Raw genomic sequence first — 13516 nt, 5'->3', positions numbered from 1 at the left:
TCTGTTGTCGTATATTTGTCATACCTCAAACAAATGTATTTAATCACTGTAATGGTAATGCGCTGTTATAGAACCAAAAATATAACAAATGTGCATGCATGTAAGCATTTCAAAGGCAATTCTACAGTACATATAATTTTAAAGGAAAACCTATACCAACATGTCCTACATATATGTCCTCATACACCTAGCAACTATGGGGCCAAATCCGGCCCCTGCCCTGATGGTCGGAGTTTGTGCATGTGCAACCCCCAACTGCGATTGGCCTCGGCGATTTACAGCGGGAAGGTAGGAGAGAGGGTGGATGGAGGCGATGGTGGCACTGGGACATTGGAATGTGTCTCATGGGCTTCCCCAAGAAAATGCTGGGCATTCCCATGGGTACGTGCGTCCACCACCTGTGGGGGTGGACAGCTGATGTCACCCGCCCACTCTGACTTATATTTGCGACGGTAGCGGAAATCATCAAATGTTTTCTCCTGCTGTGGGTACATGCGAGGGATGTGTCTTTGTAACACGTCCCCTTGCATGGTTGCGAGGGGATACGGCAGCCGGGGGGGCGGGGGTACAGATTCAATAAGCAGCATACCGATTCAATTAGATTGTCCCCCTATGGACCATATGGAACGAGATGCTTGGCACGGTTCCAAGTGGAGCCACATGCTGTATTTATCATTACAACTTCCATTTTATTTGCATCGCAGATGCAGAGAAATCCACCTAGTCCACCTAAGATGCTGGCCCGTGACTTTTCCTGCACAGGAATCAGCTGTGAACACATAGATGAAGCACAACAGGGTCTGATTCAGCATTGTTAACAATGCAAAAAAGCACCCAAATGGGCAAAACCTGCAAACATGCTGGCACACCTATTGCACACAGACCACTATGGTGCACTGCCAGTTCTAGTGTGTAACAATCCTTCAGCTCCAACTCATTTCATCTGGCTGGACACCACTGCAGTGTATTGAAAGGCAATACATACAGATAACTAGTGGGGATGCCGTCAGTACTTTCCTTCAAGACCTGCCCTTCCCAGCAGTCTAAACCTACTGTAGCCATCCCCTTTGCAGCCTCACCTAACCCTCCCCATTGGTGCATAACAAACTGTATCTACCCCGCCACCTAAACCTAAACCCCCCCACTTGTAGCCTAATACTATCCTCCCTTCATAGTGCCTAACCTTACCCTGCTTCCCCCCCAGCATAACCCTAAACCTCCTCTCACCTGCAGCTTAACCTTAAATCCCCACTCGACTGCCATAACCTGTCACTACCCCCCCCCCCCCCGCCTAACGATAACCCAACTAAAGGATGTGCCTAACTCGATCTACTAATCACTGTATCATGCAGTGTCCGCTAACAAACAACTCATGGACAACATCCTGTGTGTTTCAAAGCATAAATGTGATATCACACCAATGAAAAGTAACGGCTGGTGCATTCACTAAGACATCTTTATGTGAGTTTTGCTTCCTTTCCTTGCTACACTTTTATCTAACACATACCTGGCAATATTACTTTCAATTATACTCTCCTTTCAATATAGAGACCTTTGCTTTTTATTTTCAATTACTTTTCACAATTACTGTAGGAGATAACGAATGATGGTTCCGCACCTGTCTTACCCATAATTCAAATTTGCTGTAATGAAAGAGAAACATGTGTTGACAATAGTTTTCGTATATTTCTGACAATATGTCTGACAGAAAGGTACTAAACATGATATTGATTAAATCTAGTGTATTTCTCGAGCAGCACTGTTCTACCATCCGTCATTTTTATGAGATTACTATTTTTCATTTCTCCTTGTCGTTTTTTTTTTTTTCTTTTTTCTTTTTATATATATATTTTATTTTTTTTAGCAAACACCTACTCCTACAGTATATGCAATCACTAGTCATTATGTGTTACCCATTGTTGGAAATGATATCTGTCTCTTCTCTCCTAATCTCCACAATTTTATATCCTTTTGTGCTGAGAGATTGCAAAAAGGTCTCTCAACCTCGCAAGAGCCTATTTTTAATTTGCACAATAGGAAAATAAATGATATCAGATGTAAAATACACAGCAACCTCTCCTAGGCAACTAGGTTATATAAAGTCATTAAAACTTTTTGTAGAAAAAAAATCACATTTACAGAGTAAACTACTTAACAGCAGAACTCAGCTTGTACACTTATAAAAAACAATATACTTTATCAACATAATCTCATCTCAACTGACAGAAGACAACAGTATTTAGTTTTAAAAGTGTAATAGAGGACAAACTGAAGAAAAGTTTAGGAGGCCACCAGATAAACAACTATTATCGAAGTCTTCATAGCGGCCTCAAAAAGGTAACGAGGTCCGTGGACCATAACCTAGGCCTTGGAGGTCAATTCAGAAGGTAAACTCATCTCCCCCATATCCATGCCTAATGGAGAAATATCCAGTTATATTGAGTCATTATCCTCTGTTTAGAGCAGGGGTGGCCAAACCTGTCCTCAAGATCTACCAACCGTTCATGGTTTTTAGGCAACCTTTGGATCTATAGCAGGAATGGATGCAGCATGTTTGAAAATGTGACAAAAGTAATGACTACAGCTGTGGGCCTGGGGTTGTGGGAAACGTTGGCCATTGGTAGATCTTGAGGATCTATGAGGATCAATGGTTTGGCCATAGCTGGCGTAGAGACTTTCAGTCAAAAAACCAATGTGAAAGATCGTGTATCTATAATGTACTAGAAATATTTCTGATCTGACAGATTTCCCCATCGGTATTCAGATGATAAGTTGACAATAAATAGGTCAATAGGTCAACTTCAACTTCAAATGGTCGATATGCATTGGTTCCTCAAGTACAAAAGGTCAACATGGTCAAGAAGTTGATATATGTAAGAGGTCAACAGTGCTGAAGGTCGACAAGTAGAAAAGATTGACAGGTTAAATGGTCGGCATTATATTGGTCGTGTCGACCCAAGTTTTTCCGTTTAATTTTTCAACTTTTTCATACCATCGGTGTGGACTACTAGTGGGTATATTAGCAAACAATTGGCTAGTGCTGCGCTCGGCTCCTTTGTGGTTGTGTATGCATAACGATCAACAATGTGGTGTAATGTGTAAAACAAGGTTTACTTAAAATTCAAATGAAATAAAATAAAACAATATACAATTGTGCATAAATGAAAAATGAAGGGGTACAATTTGGTTGTACAATTTGATTGGATAGAATTAAATTGGACATAAGTTTACTTTGCGAACAATACACAATCATGCATAAATAATACAATGCACAGCAGGGGCAAATGCAGGATTTTCAGAAGGGGGTTTCCAGAGGGGCGGAGCAAAGCACGGAGATGGACACTTAGGTTACCCAGTATACGCCGGGTCAGTTAAAGTATTATAGATAGTCCAAATGTATATAAATAATAATAATAAAAAATATATGTATTCATATATATACACATATATATATATATATATATATATATATATATATATATATATATATAGCAAGGTGTGTGTTGACCTGGCACTCCCCCAGCTGGTCAGGGACCCAGGTGCCTTCTGGAACAGTTGTGCAGGAGTAGGCAAAGAAGCAGACAGCGGCACTCTGGGAATTTTCAAAAACGTATATTAGTGCAAAAATAGCATACCAACGTTTCGGGGCATAAGGTACCCCTTTGTCAAGGTGAACAGTGCAGTAACAAAAACAAAGTGCAGTGTGCTTACCTAAATACAAAGTGTAACTGAAGAGGATGAATCACGCCGTTTGGCATGCTGGAGCCATGAACACGGAAGTGAACTCTGGCAGGAAGTGCCTGTCAGTGGATATCCTGTCCGGGAGGTGTGGGCTGGAGTGCAAGCATCTCCATGGTAACCGGCTTTCACAGGGGTCTGGGGGTGGCTTAGAGGAACACCCGGCGTGATTGGTCCATTTAACAATACAAACAGTAACAGACCTGTTGAATGCTGAAGTGACGTAAATGCATTACTGAAAGCATATGTGAGCAGTAGTGGTAATAATAAAGCATGAGTGACGACAGTGATAGTGGTCAGATACTCAATCCATATGAGAGTGACATTAAAATTACACTTCTAAAAACAAACACAGGTGACATGTCAAGAAGAATTCTGTCGGTTAAAACATTCTTTGCCTACTCCTATATATATATATATATATATATATATATATATATATACTGCTGCACAAGGTCCGGCACTCCCTATTGATCCAATACACTTATGCCCAGGTGCTCATCAACGGGGAAACGATGAATCGCTGCCACATACACCAAACCAAGAAAGAGATGTCACTCCGGGTCTTTTGTAGAAAGTGCAAAAAACTTTACTGTAGAATGCCTACGCCGTTTCGGGACTCGCCCGTCTTCAGGACAGTGCAGGCTGTTAGTTCCTCTAGTCAGACAGCTCAGTGTGAGCTTGGTATCTAAACCTCCAGTGTGTATTTACTGACTCACCTGGTTCATAATAACCTCTGCTTCTGTTATCCAGCCGCTCCAAGCTGTACAAGTGACTTTGCCAATAACCCTTGCTTCTTGTACCAGTGACTTTGCCATTAACCCTTGCTGCTAGTTCCAGTGACTCTGCAATTAAGCCTTGCTGGCAGTACCAGTGACTCTACAATTAACCCTGTGCTACCAATACCAGTATCAAGTCTGGTCCAGTCCCCTGGTGAATCCTTCTGGCCACTGCTTGTCCTATTGTCTCCTTCAAGTCCAGTCATATCCTGTATCCAGTCAGTTCAGTTCTATTCATACCCAGCATCCAGCCTGGTTCAGTTGTTTCCAGTATCCAGTTCGGTACAGTCTATTCAATATCTTGTCTCGTCCATAGAACACTAAAACCTGTACAGTTCAGTCATACAAGTATTCATTCATCATTCTGCTTTTAAAACCAACTCCCTGGTGATTCAGTGGTCAGGATATGGCTATCTCTGCTGAAGCCTGGGTTTGATTCCCGGTCAGGGATTGCTCTCTGTCTCTTCATCTCCCCGTATCCACCTACTCGCACAGATCTCACTCATACGCCAGGTTCACAAGCTCATAGCCATGACATTCAACCATGTAAAACAATACGAAGTAAGTCATATACTGCACAAGAGAACAAGCGGATAAATAATGGCACTTGTAAATTGTAAAGAGTTGTAGGCTGTGGTAAAGGTGAGACTTGACGAATACTGTGAATAGTTTTTAGGCTGTGGTAGAAGATGAGACGTGAAGAATACTGTGAATAGTTTGTAGGCTGTGGTAGAAGATGAGACATGTAGAATACTGTGAAGAGTTTGCAGGCTGAAGGACTGAAGACTAGCTTTAAGATGAATAATTAAAGACTGTGGCTTTAAGATTGAAAAATTGAAGACTGTGGCTTTAAGAGTGAAGAATTTAAGACTATGGCTTTAAACTGAAGAATTGAAGACTGTGGCTTTAAACTAAAGAATTGAAGATTGTGGCTTTAAGGCTGAAGAATTGAAGACTATGGCTTAAACTGAAGAATTGAAGACTATGGTTTTAAACTGAAGAATTGAAGACTGTGGCTTTAAACTGAAGACTTAAAGACTGTGGCTTTAAACTAAAGAATTGAAGATTGTGGCTTTAAACTGAAGAATTGAAGACTGTGGTTTTAAACTGAAGAATTGAAGACTGTGGCTTTAAACTGAATAATTGAGGTCTGTTGCTTTAAACTAAAGAATTGAAGATTGTGGCTTTAAGACTGAAAAATTGAAGACTGTGGCTTTAAACTAAAGAATTGAAGATTGTGGCTTTAAGGCTGAAGAATTAAAGACTGCGGCCTTAAGAGTGAAAAGTTGAAGATTGTGGCTTTAAACTGAAGAATTGAAGACTGTGGCTTTAAACCAAATAATTGAAGATTGTGGCTTTAAGGCTGAAGAATTGAAGACTGCGGCCTTAAGAGTGAAAAATTGAAGACCGTGGCTTTAAACTGAAGATTTGAAGTCTGAGGCTTTAAACTGAAGAATTGAAGACTGTGGCTTTAAGGGTGAAGAATTGAAGACTGCGGCTTTGAGACTGCTGAATTGAAGGCTTTAAGACTTTAGAACTCATGAAGGTAAAGCACTGCCAGACCCAGGACATAACACCGAGGTGGGTACAGTGGATCTCCTCACGGCAACTTGGTGAACAAGGCAGGACGCTGAACTGCGAGCAGACCACCATGGAAGAACAGCAGCCAGACTGGCAAGGGAGCACAGTCAGAGCTCCGGGAGAACAGTACGTGATCTGTTCGCCATGAAGTAAACTGAAGTAACCTGAAGGCAAAGAGCCTGAAGGCTGAGTCCCTTTTAACATGGTAGGTTGCACCAGATTGGCTGGAAAACTGCCCTGAGCAGCAATTGGACAAACCTGGTCTCCAACATTGCGGCTCCTTGTACAGGAGACACATGTGGAACCATGACACATCCACTATCATACCCAGCCTCCCGGTGCAGCGTGCACCAGCTCAGCCAGACTCCACAATGGCGGCCCCAGCACGCTGTGACCCAGCACTTATACTCTGCCTCCTAGCAGTCACTGCTCCCCAGTGCCACAACCACAACACGCACCCAGCTGGGAGACCACTGGACTGGAACAGTTAAGCCTCCAAGTGCTGACAGTGTGAGAATCAGAAAGTGCCAATCAATTACATGGCAAAATAAACCTGCATTAACAAAAACAGGAAAAACTCTCCCAAAATCTCTCACTTTATGATTTTCACACCCTATTACATTTGGTCTCAAGGCTTTATATTTACATTAGCTTTTTTTTATCTGTAGTATTTCAGTTTTATACAGTGACTAATCTAATCAAAATAGGAGCATCCTATAGACCCAGTTCAGAGCCCTTACATATTGCAGACCCAATTCTTTGGAAAACGTTTTAGCCCAATACACAAATCAAATGCTTTACAATACAGATGAGAATCTTTGAAGGCCAGTGCTAAATTCAAATGCCAGTCTCTAGAGTTAAGTGTGTTCACCTACGTCTATGTTGCTCATTTATGTCCATCTATCTACTACCTAGGTCTTGTCGTAGTTGTCAACTTGTCCACTTATAGAGTAATCATGCTCACATTCCTGCTCCACACTGACTTCTGGCAAACGGAGTTCACTGCAGGATATTCATCAGATTACAATTTAATAAACTACTAGCAGCCATGAGACTAGAATTGTCACTTAAGCCATCATCATCTGGACCACGTGGAATATGAAAGATCTACAGTACATACATAGGGAAATACCAGAAATAAAGGTAGATCTTTTTCTGCCCCTGCTAGGGGAACCTTTAAGTTTTAATGACCCCTTGCTCATAAGCATATACATCTTTTTAGGGAAGTTTATGCCTTTTCGATACAGACTGAAAGCAAAGGGTGCACTTACTTTGAAAGTGAAAATGTTGTTAATAATTGAACTCATAAGAACCGAATAACCAGAATCCCATTCTAAAAGTATTAAGCTGTACAACAAACAAACACATATATTTTCATTATTTTTCACACAAATCCAATTATAGCGGAGAATTGGAAATCACTTAAAAGAGAATCAAATTAGTGGAATCACTAAGAAAAGAAGTGTTAGAAGAAAGCTTAAACATCCACAATGACCACTATAATTATAGTGAGGGATATTATGCGTGGTGATTGTTCTAGAGGGAAGATAAAAGAAAGGCCGTTAAAGACGTAATCGGTAATATTAACTATAATATATTGTACTTTATTGTGCAGGATATTTGTCTGCAAAATGCAAATGTGCTCACAATATACTCAGGTCGTGACACTATCTGCACAATCTCACATACCCAACAATAGATTGGTATAATGTATTATATACTGGCTAGATAATTTAGTTAATAAAACAAAACATTTGTTTTAATAGTTACTGCGCTCCCCACACCTCACAGTTTGCTTTCCTTCCAGCTGTTCTTACCAGCTGTTATTTTTCTTATATGAGTGATTAAGGAATGGAGACGCAGAAATGTATTAAAATGAGACTGTAAGCTCTTGGTACAAGGTACATAGAGGTAGGGGCGGCTTGGGGGTACTTATAGGCAGCCCTAATGGGGGGAGGAGTCTTCTGCGAGGTGCGGTCTGTTGAGAGACGGGGTCTGTTGATAGGAGATTCCCTACCTGCTATATATATAGTCCGTGTTGGTGATGAAATGCGTTGGGCGTGGCTACTACACTGCTGACATTGGATGTCCCTGTGGCCGTGACGAGAGATCTTGGTCCTGTGTCGGCGGTGGCTGATGTGCGTACCCCGCTGATGTGACATCTGCACTAGATGCCGGACACACACAAACACACACATAAGTGAGAGGATCTGTACACACACATCCAATCCGTTTCAACAGTGGGTGCACCACTAAGTCCACACATTTAGTGTGCCCTATATAGAATCACAGTTCGATATTTCTTATCCAAACAATGGGCCCTCGCTAGATCATCCAAATTTAATCCAAGAAATATGTTTAATGATACATCACCAATTCAGGAAGAAAGTCAACGTTTCAGACCGAATGGCCCCGGAGGAGGGGAGTGTATAGTTAGAGTTAGGCTGCGGGGATAGGGGTGTATAGTTAGAGTTAGGCTGCGGGGGAGGGGGTGTATATATATTTAAGCTGCGAAGGGGGGGTATATAGTTAGAGTTAGGCTGCGGGGGAGGGGTGTGTCCTAAATATGTAATAAAATAACTAAAAGCCTATCAAAATGACAGCTTCTGCAATGTACTTTCACTTTAAACTTTGACAGTTTTTACTTCAACTTTGAGCTTTGACCATTTTTAACCCAAAAACTCTCCACCCCACCCCAGTTCCTATCTGCCCCTACCTCCAACCTCTGTCTTCACAGCTCCCTCTCTCCATATGCATGTTTGAAACAGATCAGTGTCCCCGTAAAAATTGCTTTTACATTCCGTTATGACATCTTTAAGCACACATAGGAATAAATTGGTCCGTCGAGTGGCCTCTATTGGTCACTGATGGCACTTAACCTCATAGAGGTGAGGAGTAGTTAGCAATGTACATAGATATGTAAGAGTCATTTATGAGGAGAAGGACTGACAAAGGTCAATTCATCAATTGTATTTGTAATATCAGGTCTGCACAATAAAAATGAGATGGTTATTGACTACAACTCTGGGGAAAGGGACTCTTGGCCTGATCAGAGTGGGATGCGGGTACTGTGTCCCATGCAGAGTATCGGAGATCAGAGTATTCCCATTATCTGGAATCTGCGGCTGGGCAAGGCCTGACCTGCTCATGCACAGAACGACATTGTACTGTTGTATGAAGTTCCAAATATAATTAATAACATCAGAATCAGAATCAGCTTTATTGGCCAGGTATACTCGCGTAAACTAGGAATTTGTTTTCGGGTTTGCTGCGCAGCAGCCAGGAGGGTAACGAATAAGTAGTATATTGTATAAACAATAAACAATATAAACAGGTGGGGAAACATGTACAGTCATATAGAAAGTTATTCCAAGGGGACACAGTGTTAGGTAATGTGCAGAGGGTTATGGCGACTAGACAGTGAGGTGTTCATGAGTTCACGTGCCAACAGGTGAACCGCTTCAGGGAAGAAACTTTTAAGGCTTCTGGTGGACATGGTGGGAATAGCCCTGTAGTGTCTGCCTGATGGCAGCAGGTTAAACAAGCCATGGCCAGGATGTAGTTGGTCCTTGACTATCTTCGTTGGCCGCTTTTTTGCTGTGGACAGGTACAGGTCCTGGACAGAGGGAAGGTCCTCCCTGATGACACGAAACTATGGGATAATGGAAACGGTACTTGTGTATTATAGCGGCACCCCCGATGTTGGTCGTGCAATGTTTTTATCGCATCGCATGCCATACACCCGATGGCATGCGATGCAACGCGATTTTACACCACTATGCGATAAAAAATTGTACAAGCACCCTAATGGGTGTAAAATGCACCCCTACGCCACCCCCCACTATAAACGAGAACCCTGAAGCGTGGCGAGCGCAGCGAGCACGCGAGGGGCGGCGGTACGCATCCTACGACCTTTTCATACCCCCACTATCCACGTCGGCGTGGAGTTGATTTTATATAGTGTGGCGAGCGCAGCGAGCCACCAAGCCCGAAGCGTGACAAGCTCAGCGAGCCCCGCGAGGGGACGCGTATACCTGTGAAGTCAAATCCACGCCGACGTGGATAGTGGGGGTATAAAAAGGTCATAGGACGCGTACCGCCACCGCTCGCCATGCTTCGGGTTCACGTTTCTAGTGGGGGGTGACGTGGGGGTGCATTCAACATTGTAAGCAACCATTAGGGTGCTTATACAATTTTTAATCGCATCCCATCGCATTGTATGGCATTGTATGCTATTGTACAACATTGCGCGATATCGCATCGCATACCATCGTATGCCTTATGGTATACGATGCGATGGGCGCTGCTATAATATACAAGTACCATGGAAACTTTATTGGTGCAATGGTAGAGCTTTACAGTAGATTTAAATGCTGACAGTCATATACTGTTTTTATTGAATTCATCGCTTATACTACTTATACTGTTTATTTTATCCATTTTATAGTGGACTGTGGAGGACCTGCTGAATTGTGGGAAGCAAACAGTACCTTCAGCTCTCCGAACTACCCTCAGTCCTATCCCAGTCTCGCTTCATGTAAGTTATATGAAATTTGCAGCTGTTAACCTTTACATTTTAGTTTTAAATATCAAATATTTAATTAACCTTAAGGAGAAATATGCATTAGTCATTTTGCAGGTGATTAGGTTTTTGGAACAAATTATAAAATAAAGTCATTATCTTTATCCACAACTAGATGTGGCACTCTAAGGAACTTAACTAGATAAATAAATCTTTATTCATTGTATCAAATCTTCAGTATTAATAGAATACACTTTGCTAATTCTTTTTAGGATGACTCATCCGAGTCTCATAAATACCTTATGATAAAATGTAATTGTATTAAATTAATTATTGTACACACTGCACCAAGAGAAGATGGAAGTTGTCAGTGTTTAAGGTATTTGGAACGGTTTACATGTACGTGTTCATGTTAGGCTACACAGTAGTACTCCTTTTACATGTATGCCACACAGTAGTGTCACGTATACACAATGCCCACAGTACTAGTGCACCTTAAAGTACACATATACCACTAGGCAGTACACGTGCCTAGTGGCTAATCCAGTGGTTCCCAAACTATGTGCCACGGCTCCCTGGGGTGCCTCGGGACACTTGCAGGGGTGCCCCAGGTTGGTGGTCCAGGACCAATTCAAACTATTTATGGTACATTTTTTATGGGAAAAACCAGTGCTGGTGGCTGCAAATCATAAAATGTGTACAAAGAGAAGCAAATCCTGCCCTTTACCACATAACTGACCAGAAGGATGGGATATAAGGGTGCCGGACGGGGTTCCGACAGTCGGGAGCCTTACAGGCATTCACCCGACGTCGGGATCCTGACTGTCAAAACACTGACAGCCGGGTTCCCGACGGCCGTCGGCTATTTTCCCTCATGGGGGTCCACGACCCCCATAGATGGAGAATAGAATAGGTGGCTCCCTTAGCGAGCCACCGTGCCCGCAGCGTGGCGAGCGCAGCGAGCCCACAAGGGGCTTTGTTGCGCTCGCCATGCTGTCTGGGTCCAGCCAGTCGGGATAATGACTGTCGGGATCCCGACTGTCGGACCCCTATACCACACCCGGCATATAAACCCAACCTACTTAATGCTATATTTACTCTGCTTTTTTTTGTTTGGCCTAGAGGTGCCATGAAAAAAATTCTGATACTCTAGGGGATTCAAAAAAGATTGGGAACCCCTGGGTTAATCCATTGCTGCATAGAGTGAGAAATGCCGAGTTTGAATGAGATGCTCTGATAGGGGAAGCATACCTTATTTCTCTTAAAAAAATGTTATGTGCATCGCAGATGCAGCAAAACACCACTCACAGTGTACTAGAGATACTGGGCTACAAGGGTGTAACTAGCTTAGGTGCAGGGGGTGCAGCTGCTATCGGGCGTACATTTAAAAGGGGACCACCTATCCTATCAAAGTAACATGTGCTATACACATTTTTCTTCATTGAGCGGTACATAGAGCCCTTTACAGAATTTTGCTATGTGGCCTACAAATATCTAGTTATGCCACTAATGAGCTGGGATTTTAACAATCTCAGCCGCTTCCTCAGGAGGTAGATTCACCAGCTCCGGGGGTCTTTTTCAAGGTTCCTGGTTTGAACTAGGAGCCTTGAAAAGGACCCCGTAGCGGGCTGAAACGCATCGGAGTATGATCCCTTGGTGAACTGTCTGATGGCTGTGTGGACATTTTGGCTGACTGGAGACCTTTTGCTGCAGGTTGCCCGGGCACTATAACCTACTTGTTTGAACTATTCTTTTTTAATTGTTCCTGCAAAATCTGATACTGTATATTACGGAGGGAAACCCACATATATGACCATTAAGTCATCTCCTGTGACATTTTGGAAAGTGTAAGAGAGGTTCTTTTTCGTTATTTTGGTGTGCTGGTGAAGGGTCCTCACCTTTGTCATTTACCTGTAATTTGTGAAGGTGCAGAGAAAACACCTTTGAGTACTCATCCTAGCTGCACTTGCGCACTTAGAGAATACCCATATCTTTATCACGCCCTCTACTTTATGTCCTAGAGCTCTCGGCAACATACTGTACCAGCTTTCTTTATCCAGTGATAAATTGTTGAAATTGAAACTTTAATGCAACCTTTTATTTTACAAAAACAAACAAACAAAACTTCTCCATGAGATAATACCCTCCTCAAAATTAGATACATTCAAAAAATTGTGAAGTACAGTATGCAAAACTTTGATGATAGCATAGCTTTGAAACGGAACGCAAGACGCTTCTTCGCTTGCTACAAGTTAAAATGTAAATCAAAAAGTTGGATGCTCAAGGGAAAAAAGTTGAGAACATTGAAACACCATGCAGAATCCAAAGCATTTACACACTGAAATATTGAAATATGTCTCTCGGTATAGCAGCCGAGTGCAGAATTATATAATTACAAAACAGTCTTCTGGTAATACATTTTCCAGATCAGCATGAGAGAAGATACTTTGGAAAAGCTAATTAAATAGTATCCATGGCTTCCAAATTCTCTCAAATGTATTTTTAGTTCTGCCCTGGAAAGCCATTAAACATTCCATCACTATGAGTGAATTTATGCTCGTATCCAAAGACTGTCCAATGACAAAAGAGCTTGTTGTATTTGGATTACTGCAATATAACATCCTTAATAAGAACGTCAATATGGGCTGTTAGTTTACAGGTTTTTTTATCATTTTTTATTGGAGGATGTTTTTGTAAGTTCGGAATGTCATCGGATGATAGGTCAGCAGTGTCTAGGTCAGGCATGTCCAAATTATGGCCCCCCAGCTGTCTCATCATGCCTTGCACCAGTTTTGCTATTAGGGAATACTAAAACTATGGCAAGGCATGCTGGGATATGTAGTTTCACAACAGCTGGAAGGCCAAAGTTTGGACATGCCTGGTCTAGGCCATTACC

At 42.1% G+C, this 13516-nt stretch overlaps 1 protein-coding gene across 1 annotated transcript in view; it reads left to right on the top strand.

The window, feature by feature from the left end:
- Nucleotides 1-13516, top strand: part of TMPRSS15 (transmembrane serine protease 15) — a 236808-nt gene that overhangs the window by 106659 nt on the left and 116633 nt on the right. Inside the window, exon 13 of the mRNA XM_083170669.1 lies at nucleotides 10546-10635. Within this exon, the coding sequence (XP_083026795.1) occupies nucleotides 10546-10635 (90 nt within the window). The remainder of the gene's footprint in view (nucleotides 1-10545; nucleotides 10636-13516) is intronic.

The sequence above is a fragment of the Crinia signifera genome, chromosome 2 (genome assembly GCF_055691185.1).
Source record: "Crinia signifera chromosome 2, ASM5569118v1, whole genome shotgun sequence".
NCBI classification, from domain to species: domain Eukaryota; kingdom Metazoa; phylum Chordata; class Amphibia; order Anura; family Myobatrachidae; genus Crinia; species Crinia signifera.
The sequence above is the reverse complement of the archived record's forward strand: the minus strand, read 5'-3'. Positions and strand labels throughout refer to the sequence as shown.